The sequence below is a fragment of the Pongo abelii genome, chromosome 5 (assembly GCF_028885655.2).
Source record: "Pongo abelii isolate AG06213 chromosome 5, NHGRI_mPonAbe1-v2.0_pri, whole genome shotgun sequence".
Lineage (NCBI taxonomy): Eukaryota > Metazoa > Chordata > Mammalia > Primates > Hominidae > Pongo > Pongo abelii.
The window spans coordinates 156,835,683-156,856,745 of NC_071990.2; the positions used below are offsets into that span (position 1 = coordinate 156,835,683).

At 44.7% G+C, this 21,063-nt stretch overlaps 1 protein-coding gene across 5 annotated transcripts in view; it reads left to right on the forward strand.

The window, feature by feature from the left end:
* TIAM2 (TIAM Rac1 associated GEF 2) overlaps nucleotides 1-21,063 on the forward strand; it is a 131,323-nt gene that overhangs the window by 7,254 nt on the left and 103,006 nt on the right. For 3 of the 5 annotated variants that reach the window (XM_054558358.2, XM_054558352.2, XM_054558355.2), the window contains exons 3-5: nucleotides 2,398-2,833; nucleotides 10,324-10,496; nucleotides 13,834-14,058. In XM_054558358.2, the coding sequence (XP_054414333.2) occupies nucleotides 2,398-2,833; nucleotides 10,324-10,496; nucleotides 13,834-14,058 (834 nt within the window). Of the gene's footprint in view, nucleotides 1-2,397; nucleotides 2,834-10,323; nucleotides 10,497-13,833; nucleotides 14,059-14,093; nucleotides 14,953-21,063 lie in introns of those variants that run through there. The other 2 variants (XM_054558356.2, XM_054558357.2) reach the window with 1 other exon arrangement.

Genomic DNA, 21,063 nt, shown 5'->3' on the forward strand with positions numbered 1-21,063 from the left:
CAACCTCCGCCTCCTGGGTTCAAGCGATTCTCCTGCCTCAGCATCCCAAGTAGCTGAGACTACAGGCATGTGCCGCCGCACCTGGCTAATTTTTCATATTTTTAGTAGAGGCAGGGTTTCACCGTGTTAGCCAGGTTGGACTCGATCTCCTGACCTCGTGATCCACCCACCTCGGCCTCCCAAAGTGCTGGGATTACAGGCGTGAGCCACTGTGCCCAGCCAGGAGTTTTTGAAAAGCAACAAAGTGACAATTTAAAAAAAGACTCTAAGTATTTCGAAAGTTTCCTGTCCAAGTGACTCACAGCAACTGGTTTATTTGCTCTGTTATGCATAAGCATCAGTGTATAAATAAATATGACTAGAGATGCAGTGTAAACAGTGGCAAATCATATTTCTATTTGTAATATCTGCTTGGGGCGCAGTTGTTCATGGCTCCTGGGTATTTGGAAGTACTCTCCAATTGTGTGATTATTCTCCTACAAAACAGCAAGTAATTGCAACTTGATTTTTGGGTGAAATTTCTGAAAAGGAAACCTCTCTACACAATGTAATATTCAAAATAAGGCCTTTAATCAATGGTCCTTGACCCAGTTTTCCATCATTTTTATTTTAATGCATAAGAAAATATAATCTAAAGCCCACTAGCAGCTCAGTAGTCTTGAGTGTGCTTGGTGTCTCTGCAGAGTTATCTTCATTTAAGCCATAAATGTTGAATGTCAGTGCCTTTTGAGTCAGAAGTTAAGCTCACTTTATCCTGAAAATTTTAATTACTGCCATTTACCAGTGAAAAGCCTGTATGCAAATTATTTTTCTTCAGTAACTAGACTTCTAATCCAGATATTAGAGAAATGTCTTTATGTTTTCAGCTCTGTGCATGGCCAACTTGATGTTCAATGCACCTGGTCCTCACAGGGAGCAACATTATTATATAAGTATGAATTGTATTTGGAGCTGCCTGTGTTTGATTTTTGTGTTGGAATAAATACTGCAGTTAAGAATCATGTCTTTGATATCTCCAGTACCTAGAATAAAATAGGTACTCAAATGAAAGGATGTGAATGAATAAATGAGTATATTTTTTCATGAAAGTAATTCTCTAAGTAAGAAATATTAATTATGAAAAAAACTGGCTGGGCGCGGTGGCTCATGCCTGTAATCCCAGCACTTTGGGAGGCCGAGGTGGGCGGATCACCTGAGGTTGGGAGTTTGAGACCAGCCTGACTAACATGAAGAAACCCTATCTCTACTAAAAATACAAAATTAGCCGGGTGTAGTGACGCATGCGTGTAATCCCAGCTATTTGGGAGGCCAAGGCAGGAGAGTCACTTGAACCTAGGAGGCGGAGGTTGCAGTGAGCCGAGATTGCGCCATTGCACTCCAGCCTGGGCAATGAGAGTGAAACTGCATCTCAAAAAAAAAAAAAACAAAAAACAAAAAAGCTATAGTTACTAGCCAGTACCTTTCATAGATAAGGAATCCTAAGTATATTATTATTATTATTTTTTTTTTTGAGATGGAGTTTCGCTCTTGTTGCCCAGGCTAGAGTGCAATGGTGCGATCTCGGTTCACAGCAACCTCTGCCTCCCAGGTTCAGGTGATTCTCCTGCCTTAGCCTCCCGAGTAGCTGGGATTACAGGTGCTCACTGCCATGCCTGGCTAATTTTTGTATTTTTAGTAGAGACAGGTTTCACCACGTTGGCCAGGCTGGTTTCAAACTCCTGGCCTCAGGTAATCCACCTGCCTCGGCCTCCCAAAGTGTTAGAATTACAAGCATGAGCCCCCTCGCCACCTATTATTTTTACTATATGAACTGCGAAAATAAGCTACTAGAGATCTCAAAATCTAGAAGTCTAGACCTGGGCACTTGGCCAGAAGCTGGGGACTATAGGGAGAGGAAGAGAAGTTTTTGGGTTTTGCATAACAATACTGAGTCCCTATCTTCCCCACCCTACCCTGGTACTAGTAATTTTCTAATTTACCTTTCAGATGATCCAGGGAAAAAATAAATTGCAAGAATATGAATTCTTTCCTGGAAAGATACTGATTCATGGTTAGCAATGAAGAAAGAAAGATCATTCTAGTAATCTTCACTAGTGTGTTGTAAACATACTAGTTAATTTCTTGATGCTAAGCATAGGTTAGATTTAGGAGAGCCATTGGTATTTTATTTACCTCTTTAAGCGCTAATTCTACTGGATATAAATTGGCTTGGGCAACACTATTTTTAAAATTCTTTCTGATATGAAGACTTGATGGTTAAAGATGTATTTTTGTTACAAGAATCTTGCTTTGCATTACATTATTAGCAGCCACCAGCATTACACTTATGCTGTGTTCAAGAAGGGATGCTTTGGATAGCTGTAAGCTCTGATGGGTGATCATGTGTGTTTCTCACAGGAGCCGAGGTCCAAGGAGGGCAGTGACTACTTTGACAGTCGCTCTGATGGACTGAATACAGATGTGCAGGGATCCTCCCAGGCGTCTGCTTTTCTGTGGTCAGGGGGCTCTGCTCAGATCCTGTCTCAGAGAAGTGAATCCACACATGCGATTGGCAGCGATCCCCTCCGGCAGAACATTTATGAGAATTTCATGCGAGAGTTGGAAATGAGCAGAACCAACACTGAGAACATAGAAACATCTACAGAAACTGCCGAGTCCAGCAGCGAGTCACTCAGCTCTCTGGAACAGCTGGATCTGCTCTTTGAGAAGGAACAGGGGGTGGTCCGGAAAGCCGGGTGGCTCTTCTTCAAGCCCCTGGTCACTGTGCAGAAGGAAAGGAAGCTTGAGCTGGTGGCACGAAGGAAATGGAAACAGTACTGGGTAACGCTGAAAGGTGAGTGCAGTGTCACCTGCTGAGGCCCCTGGGGATTGTTTCCTCCAGCTGTGCTCTTCCCAGGAAGTGCCAAGAGTCTAGCATTGATTTGAGTTCACATGAGGGGTTTGACACAGGATCCATGGGCTGCCTTAATGCAGATACTTTCTCACACCCGTGAAATAGGCTTTACATACTATTCACATGTATTATGTGGTTCAATAAGTAATTATTGGATTTTTTACTTATTTTTATTTTTTTGAGACAGAGTCTTGCTTTGTTGCCCAGGCTGGAGTGCAATGGCACGATCTCAGCTCACTGCAACCTCTGCCTCCCAGGCTCAAGCAATTCTCATGCCTCAGCCTTCTGAGTAGCTGGAATTACGGGTGTGGGCCACCATACCTGGCTAAGTTTTGTCTAATTTTTAGTAGGGATGGAGATTCATCATGTTGACCAGGCTGCTCTCCTAACTCCTGACCTCAAGCAGGTTGTCCACCGTGGCCTCCCAAAGTGCTGGGATTACAGGCATGAGCCACTGCGCCCGGCCTATTATAATGGTTGGATTTAATACTCATTGCTTATTTTATAGGTATGCCTGTACCGTTTTTGATACTTTCGCTGGATTTGGAGAAAAAAAAGTCAGTAACCAAAGGTAGTTTAGTTGTTTGGAAGGCAGCTTCTGAATTTCACATTCTATACATGTTCAGAACTCCAAAGAGGTTTTATTTCCAGTTTGTGCAACTAAGAATATCATCTGGATTATTGATTTGTCATTCCAGCTTTATGAACAAAGTCTATTTATTGTCATCACTAACAAGTGCAGCTGTCTTTTTTTTTAATATACTTTAAGTTCTAGGGTACATGTGCACAATGTGCATGCAGGTTTGTTACATAGGTATACGTGTGCCATTTTGGTTTGCTGCACCCATCAACTCGTCATTTACATTAGATATATCTCCTAATGCTATCCCTCCCCCATTCCCCCATCCCCTAACAGGCCCCAGTTTGTGATGTTCCCTGCCCTGTGTCCAAGTGTTCTCATTGTTCAATTCCCACCTATGAGTGAGAACATGCGGTGTTTGGTTTTCTGTCCTTGTGATAGTTTGCTGAGAATGATGGTTTCCAGCTTCATCCATGTTCCTGTAAAGGACAGGAACTCATCCTTTTTTATGGCTGCATAGTATTCCATGGTGTATATGTGCCACATTTTCTTAATCCAGTCTATCATTGATGGACCAGCTGTCTTTTTTTTTTTAACATAAAGGCAATAGAAGTAAGAATTTGTTTTGTTGACATGAGAAAAGTTTTTTATAAGCATTGCCATTTAAAAACTATAATTGCCTTGAGGAAGAAAGAAGCTCCAAATCTGTACAGTGTTGATTTATGCAGATGCACACAGAGCTGCCTCACAGCCTCTGGCATTCTGCACAGCCCCCTGGGACTCTTTGTCAGAGGAGCTGAGTGTGTTGTTCGAAAGCCAAATCTCATCGTCAAGTGATGCCCTTCCCTGTCACAGGAGAGAGCAGAAACATCTGCAAATACTACGTATGCAATGTCTGGTGCCCTCTCAATTACCCCTTTCTAGCTTTTCTTTGCCCCTTATTGAACAGTTGGAGCCCTGTTCCCCCAACCGTGGAGGGCAGGCATCATGCCTTGGTTACCACAAGCCCCTCTGGTCCTCTGGTAAAGGGGCACTTGCAAAGGCGTTTCATATCCAAGTGATACCTTTTCCTAGCAGGCCGGCGGGTTTACAGAGCCCAGGGGCCCAGCATTCCTCACATGCTGCCGTCCTCTTTTCCATCCCTAGGTTTGGATGCTTGTAGACATTGTGGCTGGCTGAGGAAGGTAAAGAACGTCCCCAGTTTTTCCATACTGGAGAGGCAGTTTTCTGTATTGAATGACAGAAATGATTTGGAAAGATGGAATAATGGGTTGAATCTGGCAGGATTAAAATTTAAAGAGATAAGAAAGTTCTGCTTTAAGGTTTAGAAGTCAGATAGCTACCCAAGGACAGGATAGGGAAATGTGGCTGCATACTATTATGAGTGAGGCCAGGCGTGGCGGCTCACGCCTGTAATCCTGGCACTTTGGGAGGCCGAGGCGGGTGGATCACCTGAGGTTGGGAGTTTGAGACCAGCCTGGCCAACATGGTGAAACCCCATCTCTACTAAAAATGCAATAATTAGCCTGGCATGATGGCAGGTGCCTGTAATCCCAGCTACTCAGGAGGCTGAGGCTGCAGAATCGCTTGAATCTAGGAGGCGGAGGTTGCAGAGAGCCGAGATCATGCCACTGCACTCCAGCCTAGGTGAAAAGAGTGAAACTCCCTCTCAAAAACAAACAAACAAAGAAACCAAAACAAGTATTATGAGTGAAAAAGATGTCAGGGTTTAATTTGCAGGCCATGTGTTTCCAAGGTGATGTGGCTGAAAAAGTAAATGTGATTTCAAAGAGCAAATGTGGTCTTTAGCTACCTCATTAGAGATGCACTGTGATCATCAGCTACCTCATTAGAGATGTCATGTGATCATCAGCTACCTCCTTAGAGATGCTATATCTCTTGCAAAGGAGATGACAGTCTCTCCTTTCTTTGCCCTGGTCAGAGCTGGTCGTTTCCCTCCTTGTGGGCACAATATTGCAGGAGATTTGTTAGGAAATGAGAAATTGATCCTTGAAAGGTTCTCCTGGAGGATCCCTAAATAGGAAAAGAGTGAACATGTTCCCTTAAGGGGTGAACATCTGGGACTGTTTGTGAATCATAGTCTGAAGCTGCCGCCTAGTCACATGATATGAATACTTAGAATGGATGCACGTTACCCCATCATGTGTCATGTATCTACTTTTTAAGCGTAAAATTTGTTTCTTAAAATTAATTCTTTGAGAATTTCTTCCCTGCCTGTCTATGGATTTGAAAACCCCCAGTATACATCACCCTAGTGGTGGGGGCTAGACTGGGAGGCAGGGTGACTGTGTGTGTGTGTGTGTGTGTGTGTGTGTGAGAGGGGGAAAAAGAGAGAGAGAAAATATACTTCTTTGAGAAGCAGGGCCATAGGTGACGACAAGGAGATTTAGAGCCGTGCTACATGGAGGAGGGCATAAAGATCTAGGGATATTTAGCATGGAGAAAATAAGAACTGGGTGGGAGTGAACAGCAGTGTGTAGAAGAGACACTGGATTTATTCTGGGCCTGCAGAGGTTAGGATGGGACTGATAGATGGGAGACAGGCTGATTCTAAATTAATGTAAAAAACAACAGTGACAGCTGTGGGCACGTGGAAAGATGCTCCCTTTTTTATTTCTCTGCTGCTGACCACATTTGTCCAGAGCCAAATTGTCGCAGGCTTCTTGAGGGAAACTCAGGAAGATATCACTTAAGGGCTGGAAGAGCTGATTGGCAGCTTCCTGTATTTTATCCCAAAAGGTAGACCAGGAACTTCTGGCTACCAACTTCAGGGGGTAGTGATGGACCTGAGTTGTCAATGAGCATTGCTAGATTTGTAGTCTTGGCTAGGTCCTGCTTTCCTGGTGTTTGCTTGTAAAACACTTCAAGATCCATGGATAAAGGGTGCTTTGTAGTATAAATGTTATCAAGCACACATTTCTTCCTTTCCTTTGCAGCCAAGGCAAGACTTGTGATAAAGATGTTTTTTTTCCCCAGCATAACCTTTTCCACGTGGCTTTCTACACCTCTTTCCTCTGGGAATTCAGTATGTTGAGTTCTAATTTCTTGGCTTAGAATCCAAGTTGTAATGCTTGGACTTAACTGTTTGATTTAATCTTAGTTAAAAACACATATATGTGTAACACACACACACTCTTAAGCCTAATTTTTAAATTATCCTTAAAGTATCCATGTAAATAAATGGAGTTTTCTGGAGAGAGCCGTTATTAACAAGCCATCTGATTATCTGCCTACCTGGTATGCGAGGGACATACATGTTTTTCAAGGCTTTGGAGGATGTAATAAATTTTTAACAAGGGTAATTCTGCTTTCCATTTGTCTTTTCCAGTGAGTGGATTTTCATGCAGTTCACTGGGGACTTCCCTCAAAATGTGCAACAGACTGAGTGATAGTCAGTGTCGGGGGAGGAGTTCATAAACTAATTTTAGGATACTGGTGATTCTGCCCCGAGATAGGCCAGCAGCAGGGAGGCGAGGTCAAAAGGGTGTCATAGAAAAGGTGGATTTGCGGGAAAACCAAGACTAATTGCCCTCTTTCCCCTGGGTGAGACTTCTACTAATATTACATCTCTATTCCTGTACTGCCATTGCTATGCCAATCTGTTTTCTCTTTCTGCTACCATAGCAAGAACGTCCAGTGTCAACGACCCCTCAAGCCAAGACCAGCGCTTGGTAGGGCCGGGACAGGGCTGGTGGCCCCCAGCACCGGGGTGAACGGCACCAGCGCTTGGTAGGGACAGGGCAGGGCTGGTGGCCTCCAGCACCGGGGTGAACGGCACCAGCGCTTGGTAGGGACTGGGCAGGGCTGGTGGCCTCCAGCACCGGGGTGAACGGCACCAGCGCTTGGTAGGGACAGGGCAGGGCTGGTGGCCCCCAGCACCGGGGTGAACGGCACCAGCGCTTGGTAGGGACAGGGCAGGGCTGGTGGCCCCCAGCACTGGGGTGAACGGCACCAGCGCTTGGTAGGGACTGGGCAGGGCTAGGGGCCCCCAGCACCGGGGTGAACGGCACCAGTGCTTGGTAGGGACTGGGCACGGCTGGTGGCCCCCAGCATCGGGGTGAACGGCAGAGGCAGGGCTGGGGGCCCCCAGCACCAGGGTGAATGGCAGAGGCAGGGCTGGGGACCCCCAGCACCGGGGTGAACGGCAGAGGCAGGGCTGGGGGCCCCCAGCATCGGGGTGAACGGCAAAGGCAGGGCTGGGGGCCCCCAGCACCGGGGTGAACGGCAGAGGCAGGACTGGGGGCCCCCAGCACTGGGGTGAACGGCAGAGGCAGGGCTGGGGGCCCCCAGCACCGGGGTGAACGGCAGAGGCAGGGCTGGGGGCCTCCAGCACCCGGGTGAATGGCAGAGGCTTCACTGACCCGGGTGCAGCCCGTTTCCACTGGCCCCAGTGCCCCGTAGAGATGCAGAGTCCCGTGAAGTTGAACTTGATGTCATAGAGTTAAGATTGATTTCCTGATTTTTAAATTCGATAGCCACAAAATTCTGCCTATTGTTTTACTTCCTGGCCTGGCTCTAATGTGAAATGTCCTGTTTTGATTTCGTGCCTCCAAGTTAGAGCGGTAGTCTGTTGTCCATGGGTTGTTAGGTTTGGTGACATTTTGGCATTGGCCCAAGGTTTGCATTCATTTCCTCTAGATGCCACGATTTAAACTGTGGCTGTTGGGATTCCAGTGTTAGGGAAGCTGGGAAGTGAACGTGAACCCATCGGAAAGAATTTGGACGTGTGTGCAGCTGGAGCTGCTCTGCCCCTTTGCCCTGGTCCCCGGCCCTGGGTCATGGCTTGTAGCATGTGCAACAGTAGCATCAGATGGGCCTTACTCGATGGGAAGACTTGGTTTATTGTTTAACTGCTGCATCAGTGGCTGGAAAAAGATAACTGGCCAGGCCTGCAAGAAGGAGCTCTGGCTGTAAACCTCTTGCTACTTTCCCTTGTTTGTAATACTTGAGTTCTGTCAGCGTGTTAGTTTAGATGAGTTTTATTTGCGGGGAGGAGCAAATGTGCAGTTTCTTGAGATCATAAAGTACCACGGAGGGAGAAAGTACTGTTTCCGAAGTCCGAGCTTGGAGCAGGCGTCTTTCTCTCTTGGCTCGTGTGTGCTGTTATCAGTTCTATGGTATAAACTTGTTTGTTCATATCAAGACTTATTTTTAAAGGAAGTAATGAAATTGGAAAGACTGAAATAGTTTTCAAAACGTCTGAACTTTTATGAATGAGGGTGCAAACACAGTGGGATAAAGTACCATGAAGTGGGCCCCAGGCATTTGTTTACAGTGAAGGCAGGCTGGTGTTTCTTTCCTGTCAATGTGAAAGGCACTTGCGAAGCACCCAGATGGCGGTCATGTCATTGGTATTTGTATGCTGGAGGTTACCACATGAGAAGCGGTCAAAAAGTTTATTGGATACAGATTTGAGGGGATAGTTAACCTATACAAGAGGACACATTTGGGAGCATTTTAGAAGCATTAATTTGCTTAAAAGTTGTGTCTAATAATTATAATGCAATTTCTAATTAATGAAGCAAACTCTTAATAACTTCTCCATGCAATACTTTATTTGCTTATGAGGGGAAAAATAAGTACTTAAAAGCATATGTTGCAGTATTTTTAGAGTAATGTTTGAAAATTCAGGCACATTTAGTTTCACTTTTCTCCCTTAGTCTAAGTAATGTTTTCTATTAGTTTCACTTTTCTCCCTTAGCCTAAGTATTGTTTTCCATTACTATGAGATAAAAGGAAATAGTAAAAATTAAGCTATTTTACATGGCATTTGGAGAACAAACTGGGTACTTCCTCATAAATGGCAGAGTCCCCTAGGTATGTTCAATTTCTTGTTCCCATTGATGGTCAATGGAGTAAGTGAGTGTGGGATTTTCTTTGGCCTCTCACATTGAGATTCCCTAAATAATGTGGTGTTGTGCTTAAGGATGAGGGCTTTGGGGCCAGAGGGCCTGAGTTCACATCCCTGCTGCTCCACGGTGCAGCGGTGGGACCCCTGCGAGGAATTCGATCTGTCAGTTTTCTCATTTTTAGTGTGAAAGGAAAATAAAACCTGGGGACCTCAATTCCTGATGCCAGAAGGAAAACAAAACAATTAAGCTGAAAGCTGAGTCATGCAAGAAGCTGCCTTTCCTTTTCTTTCTAAGCAGGAGCTACAGATAAAAGGTTAAATATCCCCACAGGTGCTAGCTACTCTGTGTTCACCTTATCTTATGTAAAGTGCTGATTCACCAAGTGCTGGATGATTACGTGATGGACAGTTCCCCTGCCTGCTCCTTTTCCCTTGCAGCAGGTAGATTACCACGCTCTCCCTCTTTCCTCTCCAGCCCACTTTTAATTTTTAAACATTGAAGCCCTCAACATCGTCTTTGGAGAAAAGCGCAGACCACAGACTGTTTCTGTGATTCTGTGTTCTCCTCCTCTGGGCATGTCCATAACTTTGGCAAAATAAACTTCTCAATGGATCGACACCTGTTCTAGATACTTTTTGGGTTACAGTGGAATGGGCTAAATAACGCTGCCCACCTTAGGGCCTCTATAGGGATTAAATAAGCCAGTGCATGTGGAGTACTTTAGAAGAGTTAAGCAACAACTTATTATTTGGTATTGTTATTACTGATATTACATTTACAAAGACATCTCATTTTCATTCAAGTTCATTCTGATACAACTAGGTATACTTCAGATGCCACTTTTCCTTGTTTACCATGTATCTGTCACATGATTGTCTCACTCAGGTGTTTTTAAAAAAGTGTGTCACTTACCCTCCCAGTCCTTTCCTACATCTCCAGGTCTGACCGGGATGTTATTTTGTTTCTCTGTTTCACAGGATGCACGCTGCTGTTTTATGAGACCTATGGGAAGAATTCCATGGATCAGAGCAGTGCCCCTCGGTGTGCTCTGTTTGCAGAAGACAGCGTAGTGCAGTCTGTTCCAGAACATCCCAAGAAAGAAAATGTGTTCTGCCTCAGCAACTCCTTTGGAGATGTCTACCTTTTCCAGGTACTGCTGGTACTTTGTAAGTGGAGGTAATAGTTTATGTACTGCTAGAATAAGAAGGAACAGAAAAGGCAAAACTTGGAAATGAAATTGAATAAATACTTAGTTAGGCTTTGGATTTGGCCTTAAGCAACAGATGTTGGCTTCCGCTGACTGCCAAGGGCACTGGGCTGTCACCAGTCCAGTCATTCATCCAGAGGGCACTTTTCAGGTGCCTCTGAAGTCCCAGGCTGTGGCCCATGAGATGCTCATTGGAACACACAGAGAAAAAAATCATGATCCCTGTTCTGGAGTAGCTGGCAATCTAGTGAGTGCAATAGTCAAGATTCCCAGATTTGGGGCTTTTAAAATGAAGCTTGGAGAATATTGACGGGAGAGGCTTGGGTTCTTGCCACGAATCTCAGTGGATGTCAAAAGTTTTCAGGAAAACCCTCATAGACAAATGCTATGAGGTCTCATTTCCCTGTGGAAGTGGTCTTAGGATCTTAAGATTCAGGTTATCTACTGTTAGAATTTTCAGTGACTTTCTAGCCAATGAGATGTTGTAGAACATGGCGGTACTGAGCCATTGGTATTGGGGTCGGGCTTAGGTTTGAATCCTGGCGCCTTTGTTAGTGTTGAATTTGTAAGTGATCTTGGAGCGCGTACCAGACTTCTCTGAACTTTGGGCCCTTCAACCAGTGGATAATAGTGGCTTACACGATTGCCATAAGAGTAAATAATGTGTATGTGTTAAATGCTAAATAAATTTTAACTTGGTGATTAATAATTACTCAGAACAGGTGAGAGTGAGAGCTGGGAAGTGAAGTGTGCTTCTTAAATGCACGCCCCCCCACCCCCCTCCGCCCGTCTAAACCCAGCACTTGACATACACACAGTGTTGGCTGTAGGTTACATCTGACTGGAAGTTTCATGGAAAGCCTCCTAAAGTCTGGGTTTAGATCTCTCATAAAGATGGTCCCGGGTGCCCTCAGAAGCCCTGCAGAGTAACAGTGTTCTCTAGGCTGACTTTGGGAGTCTAGAATGCTCTGAAGTGCTCCCTCCTGGGAGCTTACCCAGGGCTGGGTAAGCTCCCAGGGCTTTTAGTTGTTCTGCTATTCCCAACCTGACTTAACTTACTAGAGCCAGGGCCTGAGATTTGATTTTCCTTTTCTTAACAGAAAGGTTGCTTACAACCTTCTACGATGCTTTAAAGGAAAGTAGTGAATTTATGTTAGTCTGAATTGTAAGGAAGGTAAAAAAACAAACAACAACAAAAAAAACCTTAGGTTAAATCTGCATGGACTTCTTAGGGGTAAGTGTGAAATGAATGTTTTATTTTGTGATTCAGGTAAAACATCCTTAGTTTTGAGAGTTTTCCCACCTGTGATCCCAGCACTTTGGAGGCTGAGGCAGGAGGATGGCTTGAGGCCAGGAGTTTGAAATCAGCTTGGTCAACATAGTGAGGCCCCATCTCTACGAAAGAACAATAAAAAAATTAGCCAGGCATGGTGGTGCGCACCTGTGGTCCCAGCTACTTGGCAGGCTGAGGCTTGAGGATCATTTGAGCTCAGGAGGTCAAGGTTGCAATGAGCTATGATTGTGCCACTGCACTCCATCCCAGGCGACAGAGTGAGACCCTGTCTTAGCAACAACAACAACAACAAAGTTTTCCCAGGTATTCTGTTTTGTGATCCCAGAGGCCACTTGAGGTTTGACCCGGTGACTCAAATGTGTGTGGTTATTTCTAGACATCAAGAGAAATGAAAGTACTTTTCAGCCTGCTTAGAATCATACCCATTTGCCCACTTTATTCAAACTTTGCTTATTGTTTTAAAAATATTTTTCTTTTAAAAAAATGTATTATTATTATTATTATTATTTGAGATGGAGTCTTGCTCTGTTGCCCAGGCTGGAGTACAGTGGTGCGATCTCAGCTCACCGCAACCTCTGCCTCCCAGGTTCAAGCAATTCTTGAATTCCTCCCTCAGCTTCCCAAGTAGCTGGGATTACAGGTGCCCACCACCATGCCTGGCTAATTTTTTTTTTTTTTTTTGTATTTTTAGTAGAGACGGTGTTTCACCATGTTGGCCAGGCTGGTTTCGAACTCCTGACCTCAAGTGACCTGCTCACCTTGGCCTTCCAAATAGTGCTAGGATTATAGGCGTGAGCCACCATGCCTGTCCTATTATTATTTTTTAATTGACATGGGGACTTACTGTGTTCCCCAGGCTGGTCTTGAACTCCTGGACTCAAAAGTCCTGGGATTACAGGCATGAGCCACTGTGCCCAGCCAAAAATAAACTATTTTTCTTTTATACAAATAGTATATGGTCTTTGTGTTAGAAGTCACTGAAAAGTAGAGAAAGGAAAAACCATATATTCAAAGACAATGGCATTATTTTGTTTCCCCCAATATACTTCTGTTTACATTGTTCTTTTTTTTTTTGTATTGAGGCCATACTGTAGATGTAATTTTATATCCAGGTTTCAAAATTTCATATTCTAGTCCTAATGTTTACTCATTCTGTTAAAATTCCGAAGACAAGCATCCTTTTATTTATTTATTTATTTTTGAGATGGAGTCTTGCTCTGTTGCCCAGGCTGGCGTGCAGTGGCACAATCTCGGCTCACTGCAACCTCCGCCCTCTGGGCTCAAGTGATTCTCCTGTCTCAGCTTCCCGAGTAGCTGAGATTTCAGGCATGCACCACCACACCCGGCTAATTTTTGTATTTTATTTATTTATTTATTTTTGAGACAGAGTCTCACTCTGTTACCCAGGCTGGGGTACAGTAGCGTGATCTCGGCTCACTGCAACCTCCGCCTCCCAGGTCAAAGTGATTCTCATGTCTCAGCCTCCCAAGTAGCTGGGCTTACAGTCATGCACCACCACGCCCAGCTAATTTTTGTATTTTAGTAGAGATGTGGTTTCACCATGTTGGCCAGGCTAGTCTCGAACTCCTGACCTCAGGTGATCCACCTGCCTCGGCCTCCCAAAGTGCTGGGATTACAGGCGTGAGCCACTGCGCCCAGCCAAGCATCCTTTTAGAGACTGGCATAATGTATCATGAGTGTGTCTCCCCTGTTGTTCTCATCACTCCTGTGTTGTTGGCTAGCACTCATTTCTGGTTTTAGTTCCTGTCCTAGTCAGAGCTCCATGATGCTTTCTGCTCTGCTCCTAATGTTCTCTGAGTCCCTCTGAACCTGAGTTGAATGGTTGAATGTGTTTTTGGAATTAAGCAGCTTGTATGCAGTGCAAGTACTTCTTGGGTTTTGCACATCTAAGCCCAGCCTGCCATTTTGGAGAGCACTTTAGTGGTAAAATGATTTGAAACAGGCTTTCTCCCTCCCTGTGTGTAGGCCACCAGCCAGCCAGATCTAGAAAACTGGGTCACCGCCATACACTCTGCTTGTGCATCCCTTTTTGCAAAGAAGCATGGGAAAGAGGACACACTGCGGCTGCTGAAGAACCAGACCAAAAACCTGCTTCAGAAGATAGACATGGACAGCAAGATGAAGAAGATGGCAGAGCTGCAGCTGTCCGTGGTGAGCGACCCAAAGAACAGGAAGGCCATAGAGAACCAGGTACTGTTTGTCTACACCTGAGTGTTCTTCCATTGCTCACATCACTTGTGCAGTGACTGAACGCACGCTCTCATCTTGGTGGTATTTCTTGGCTCACATCTTGGTGGTATTTCTTACACCCTGGGGGAAATAGTTTCTGTGGTTTTTCAATTTAGGTACCTAATGTTTGCTGTTTTTGTGACATGGGTGATATGATATGCTTTACGACCTTTGGCGGCTCTATGTATATACTGAAATATTTTGTGACCCAAACTTAATTCCTAATTTGAATAGTGCCTTCTGGCCCTGATGATTCACTCATATATTGTCATTTTCTGAACAAAACCCATACAATAAAACCAGTAGAAGATTAGACAGGAAAGATTCTAGTACGATGGCTTTGGAAAACGTGGTTTGGTATAACAGCTGTTTCTGTGTCTGTGGATTGCAAAAAAACAGTAATTTTTCTGATTATAACAGAGAAGCAGCTAATGAAATGCTTTCTTTTCTTTGCCGCAGTTCCATATTCATATAATAAATGGCTGGTTCCTATGGCATTTGCATTTTAGAGAAGGGGAAACAGTTTGAAAATTTTTATTTCCCTTTGCTCAGACAACCTAAACACTTAGACAAGTGTTAGTGGAATTTCGAGCATCCCTATCTTAAGTCAGGTTTCCTAGGAGACAGACTTTGATAGAGATTTAGATGTAAAAAGTTTTACTGGGAATGCTGTCAGGGACAACGCCAACCTGGATTGAGGGAGCAGGATGTGGGAGGGACAAGTTGCATTGTGATGCAGCTTGTCCCACAGCGAGCTGTGGAGCAGGGAGGGCCATTTAGAGTTCTGCATGGAGGCAGGGTGGCCGGCCTTTGTCCCCTCAGGCCAGCAAGGCAAGGCAGCTCCCTTCAATAGAGGTCAGTTACCATGAGGGGATCTGTATGTGAGCTGGGAGAAGGAAAACAATGCCTCTGTCTTGAAGGGGGAATCCGGGTGATTCACTATAGAATCCACTACAGCCCCCTCCAAAACCAGTTGTCAAATGACCTGGGAACTTGAATGAGGAATGGGATGAAGATAGATAGTGAGCAGGTTCTTGCATTTTTCTTCCTTTAGTTACTTGTTAAGTTATTACAGAGAAACCAGTTTCTTTAGAAAAAAAAATTTCATGGTAGCACAACAATTTAGACATACTGTGACTTATTAGAAAGGAATCTTACATATGGTGTTTTATTTAAATTGCAAATTAAATCATACCTCTGTTTATGTCTGAATGTTTAACATTGTTTGGAAGTTTTTTCATCTGTGTATATATGAAGAATTCAGCATGAGGCTGGGCATGGTGGCTGACGCCTATAATCCCGGCACTTTGGGAGGCTGAGGTGGGCAGATCAGCTGAGGTCAGGAGTTTGAGACCAGCCTGGCCAACATGGTGAAACCCCATCTCTACTAAAAATACAAAAATTATCTGGGTGTGGTGGTGGGCGCCTGTAATTCCAGCTAGTCTGGAAGCTGAGGCAGGAGAATCGCTTGAACCTGGGAGGTGGAGGTTGCAGTGAGCTGAGGTTGTGCACTGTACTGTAGCCTGGGGGATAGAGTGAGACTCTGCAAGTGAGAATTCAGCATGAGTAGGAAAAAATTTCTGTCTAAAAATAGGAAACTGATTAAAGGCTTGCATTCATTGATACACTGAGAATTTGGAATAATGTATCAATTGGCAATAGCAAAATAACCAAATAATTTCGACCTCTGCCCCTCATTAATCTGACTCTACCTTTGCTTCTCCTTTTCTCATATTTCGTGTTGCCTTTCTCCCATCTCAGTTCTTTCTCTCTTGCTTATTTTCCCATCTGCAAATACTGGTGTACCTACTAGATGCATCTGGCTTAAAGAAATAAAAATAATTATAAAATAGGGACCCCGTTTCTAAGAAATTATAATTTATTAGAGAGCAAGCCTTATGAACATGAAACTAAAGAACATTCTAAAATGATCGAAGTTAGGTGACAGCTGGTATAGTCATCAAATAGTATGGGAAATCAGAGGGTTGAGGTTGTACTGTGATCTTGAGGAAATGAAGACTTCCTGGAAGAATATGGTGTTAAAAAGTTGTTAAGAGGCGTGAAGGATTTCCAGGCTGGGAGGGGGTTGGGCGAGCATGGAGAGACAGTTGGAAGTGACTGAGTGGTGGCCTGGGGCTCTGGAGCACACTGGAGTCAAAGGTTTGGGAAGTGACGAGAGTTGGCAGTTAGGTTGGACAGGCAATGCAGCTTTTTCAGTCTGTGTCTTAGTCTGGAACAAAATGCTATAAACCGGGCGGCTTATAAACAAGAGCAATTTATTTCTCAGAGTTCTGAAGGCTGAGAAGTCCAAGATCAAGATGCCGGCTGATTCAGTGTCTGGTGAGGCCCTGCTTTCTGGTTTCTAGAAGCATCTTCTTACTGTATTCTAGCATGACATGAGGGGCAAGGGATCCTTCCGGGCCGCCTTTTATAAGGCCACTCATCCTATTCACGAGGGCTCGCCATTATGACTGTTGTGCGCAGTGGATTAAGCAGTGAAGGATGAAAGACACCGTAACTTAATGCTTGAATCACATAGTTTGTTGGCACGCAAACCATTCTTAACAAATATTGGTATTTTTTCCCCATTCACGCTCTACACACAACTCTTGTTTTTCACCCTGTTAGGACAGGTCAGAGATCTTACATGAATAGGCACAGGATTGGTCACAGAAGTCCTCAGGCATCTGGGAATAGCTTCCTCTGGTATCAAGGCTGGAATGTTGAGGCTGAAGCATTCAGTCGAGGAGATGGCAAGCCTGACTCCGGGTCCCTTTCTGAGTGGCAGCGTCTTGTCCTCACAAGTGTGTGCCTCAGTAGAGCAGGTCGAGCTGCCTGAGGGCTTCTCTTTTTATAGTCCCTGTTTGGGGATCCACCTGTGTCTGGTTATCTTGAAGGTTGGTGCGCCCTAGCATGTGATGTCATCCCAAATTGGAATATCCCAATGCAGTTGGTCTAAACAGATTTGGGCATTCTGGGCATTCTGGCAGACATCTGCACTTACAAACTAACTGTGATAACATATTCATACTACACCCATAAATTGCACTCCAAACAATGACCTAATCATTGCCCCTTTTAAAAAGGCCCTACTTCCTAATACCATCACCTAAAGCATTAAGATTTCAATGTATGTATTTCGGAGGGACACATTCAGCCCATAGTGGTCTTGTATGCAAGTCTCAGATGGTAAGGTTTATTTTATACTCTGCTTTCAAGTGGGGGGATACAGGTTTTTAAGCTGAGGACAAAGCATGATGACTGTAGTGTCTTTGGAAGATTAATCAGGCAGCAGCTTGGAGGACAGAGAGGGGCAAAAGGTGTCAGGCAGTGGAGTGGCACTGTGCTGGGTGTGTAGATACAAGGGCCTGGTCCCAAGTGACACAAGTTCAACAGTTTACATGGAAAATATATAACAGGGTGCATAATTTTCTGTAATTCTATAGAATCTTTTTTTTTTTTTGAGACAGAGTTTTGTTCTTGTTGCCCAGGCTGGATTGCAATGGTGTGATCTTGGCTCATCGCAACCTCCACCTCCCAGGTTCAAGCGATTCCCATGCCTCAGCCTCCCGAGTAGCTGGGATTACAGGCGCCCGCCACCACGCCTGGCTAATTTTGTATTTTTAGTAGAGACGGGGTTTCACCATGTTGGTCAGGCTGGTCTCGAACTCCTGACCTTAGATGATCCGCTTGCCTCAGCCTCCCAAAGTGCTGGGATTACAAGGGTGAGCCACCATGCCCAGCCTCAATTTTATAGAATCTTAAAGACAGTAACTTACACCCCTGAGTGGAACTGTTGCTCAACCAGGATATGCCATTTAAACTCCAAAGTACAAAATAGTTTTAACGAGGAAGCCAAAACTGCCGAGAAGAATGCAGGAGGTGGAAGGCTTTGGGATCCGACAAGAACACAGCTGCTGACATTGCTGAGGGAGAGCTGCCCCCATGAGCCCACCTTGCATCCTCTCAGGGCCTGCCTGCCCCTCTTAAGGGGCCTCACCCTGCTCACAGCTAGGGGACGTTCAGCTCCCGAGGCAGTGCAGCCGCACCTCCCGGCTCTCTGTGTGGAATGTAGGTTGGGAGGCCATGTGGAGGTGATGGGACAGATCAAAGAGCCTGAAGGAGACACGGTTATCCCAGAGTTTTCTTTGTACCATGTCTCACCCATGGTGCTGATTTTCCAGGATCCAGCAGCCACAGCCTATCTATCCTGAGATGAGACTTGTGGATTCGAGTGTCTCAGAGTGTTCAGAGCACTGCAGTCAAAAATCTCATCCTGACCATAATCGAAGTCCCGTCAAAGGGATGCCCAGCTTGGAGTTTTCAGGTCTTTGGGTAGGGTCAGATGTTTAGGGCTAGGGAGAGAAAAGGGACATTTGGCAACACTGAGAGGCTCCTGGCCTGTTGTGTGTGTGTGGTGGTGGCGGGTGGAGGTTTCTTTGTGGCCACAAGGAGTCTAAGCAAACATTTAAAAAAAAATTTTAATTTGCATTAAATGTAATTGTATTCCCTTGTTCATAGTTTGTAAATGTTTAATTGATGACATCATAGTTGGTGCTATTCTCTGATTAAGAGGGGAGGTTACTTTAACATAAACCCTTACATAAATCCAGGGGTCTGGATGGTCAGGTGGCCTGAAGAGGAACTGTTTTAAAGAATGAGGGTAATTATCACTTGTGGCCCATTATCCATTCTTTGACAGAATCATCACTTTAGTTATTTTAAGCACACCTTTCTAATACTACTAATTTTTCATTTTTGGTTCTCCCCTCCCCATAGCCCAGGCCCTGACCCCTTCCTGTGTCCTCCCCACACTCCCTTCTCCCCACCCCTGCCGTACATGCACTGCCCTTCTCGTGTTATTCTTGTGAGTTTCAGGTAACAGACAATTGGGATTGATTTTAGAAATTCTTGGCCAGGCGCAGGTGACTCACGCCTGTAATCCCAGTACTTTGGGAGGCTGAGGCTGGGGGTTCATTTGAGGCCAGGAGCTCAAGATCAGGCGGGGCAACATAGCAAGACCCTATTTCTGAAAAAGAAAAAAAAAAAAGAAATTCTACCTGAAAGTATTCTCCTCACCGTATTGCACTCTTTGAGGTTATGATTTAGTCACATGTTCCTGAAGGGCTTTGCAGTGCGTAGCCTGAGTTATGTTTGCTGTGCCTGTTGTCCTTGTGTCCTTTGTCAGCAGGTTGTAAAGAGAGCTGTTTACTCTCTTTTTTTTTTTTTTTTTGGACAGAGTCTCGCTCTGTCGCCCAGGCTGGAGGGTAGTGGCGCAATCTCAGCTCACTGCAACCTCCACCCGCTGGGTTCAAGCAATTCTCCTGCCTCAACCTCCTGAGTAGCTGGGATTACAGGCACCCACCACCACGCCCATTAGGAGAGATGGGATTTCACCATGTTGACCAGGCTGTTCTCAAACTCCTGACCTCAGGTGATCTGCCTGCCTCGACCTCCCAAAGTGGTGGGATTACAGGAGTGAAGCCACCGTGCCCGGCCAAGAGCTGTTTACTTTTTACCTTCAGACACAAAGACTGGGAAACATTAAGTGGGAACAAGTACTTGCTTAAAATTGCTTTTATGAGGTATTTGACAAAAAAATGTAATGTGAAGCTACAAAGGCAAAGGTATTTACAGATCAAGACCAATCAGGACAGGGTCTCCAAAATATTCCCTAAGCGTTTAGCTTTCTCTAAACTTCCTTTTAAAAATGTCTTGGAAATCATCATTCTCAGTAAACTATCGCAAGAACAAAAAACCAAACACCGCATATTCTCACTCATAGGTGGGAATTGAACGATGAGAACACATGGACACAGGAAGGGGAACATCACACTTCGGGGACTGTTGTGGGGTGGGGGGAGGGGGGAGGGATAGCATTGGGAGATATACCTAATGCTAGATGACGAGTTGGTGGGTGCAGCGCACCAGCATGGCACATGTATACATATGTAACTTACTTGCACGTTGCGCACATGTACCATAGAGTCTAAAGTATAATAATAAAGGAAAATAAAATAAAATAAAATAAAATAAAATTCCTCCTAACAGGGAAAAAAAAAAAAAAAAAAGGCTGTAAAAGAGCAGTGCTTTATCCACTTAGCATTTTAAAACCTCAATAAATATACATTTATTTTTGTAGCTTCCTCCCCAGCGGTTTTCCCTGAGAATCTCAGATGTAGTCATTTCTAGCCTAATAATAGAATGTACAAAGTAGATGACATCATGCAAGAGAAATTCTCTGGAACAGGTTTTCTTTGAAGTACGTGGGTGGAGAAGATCCTTTTTGAAATAAAAAGGCACTATCACAGTTGTAACGTACCGGCTGAGCTGCATACGGTCAGTGGTCACATGCTCTGGCCGTGTCCTGGGCCTCCTGGGTGTTTCTGGGGCAGGATGATGCAGCTTTCATTTGAGCATGTCCAATGTGGACCAGATCACACTGCCATCCACACGCCAGATCGCCTTTGAAGTTCCCAGGGAGGAAGAGTTGTAAATTAAGTCCAGTTAGTACTTTATTTGCCTTTCCGCTTATTATTTCAAACAAGTAAACAAGGACAAAACCTCACCACCCTTAGGCAGTCTTGGCATTCTCCCAGATGGCATCCCCCATCCTGCCTCATTATGTGCGATTTCCAGGGGAGACAGGCCTGCTTCTGTGGTTAATTAGGTTGGAGAGGGAGGAGGTGGTTGGACTAACAGGGGGTGCTGTGGGGAAGGAGGAAGCGCTTGCTGGTAGGGTTGAGACTGCTCTGGGTTTTGTGAAAAGTGGGCTTCAGTTTAAATATTTACTTAAATACAGTTTTAAAATCATAAAAAGGATGGATCGCGCTTAGACAATTGGAAACTGGTGAAGAGAAGAATGAGAACAAAGCTTTGAGGAAAATACGAGGATACTATGGTATATTTCTGGATGTGTACAGGGGGAAGCAGTTTGGGGAGCAAACCACTGGAGAGTAGCATATT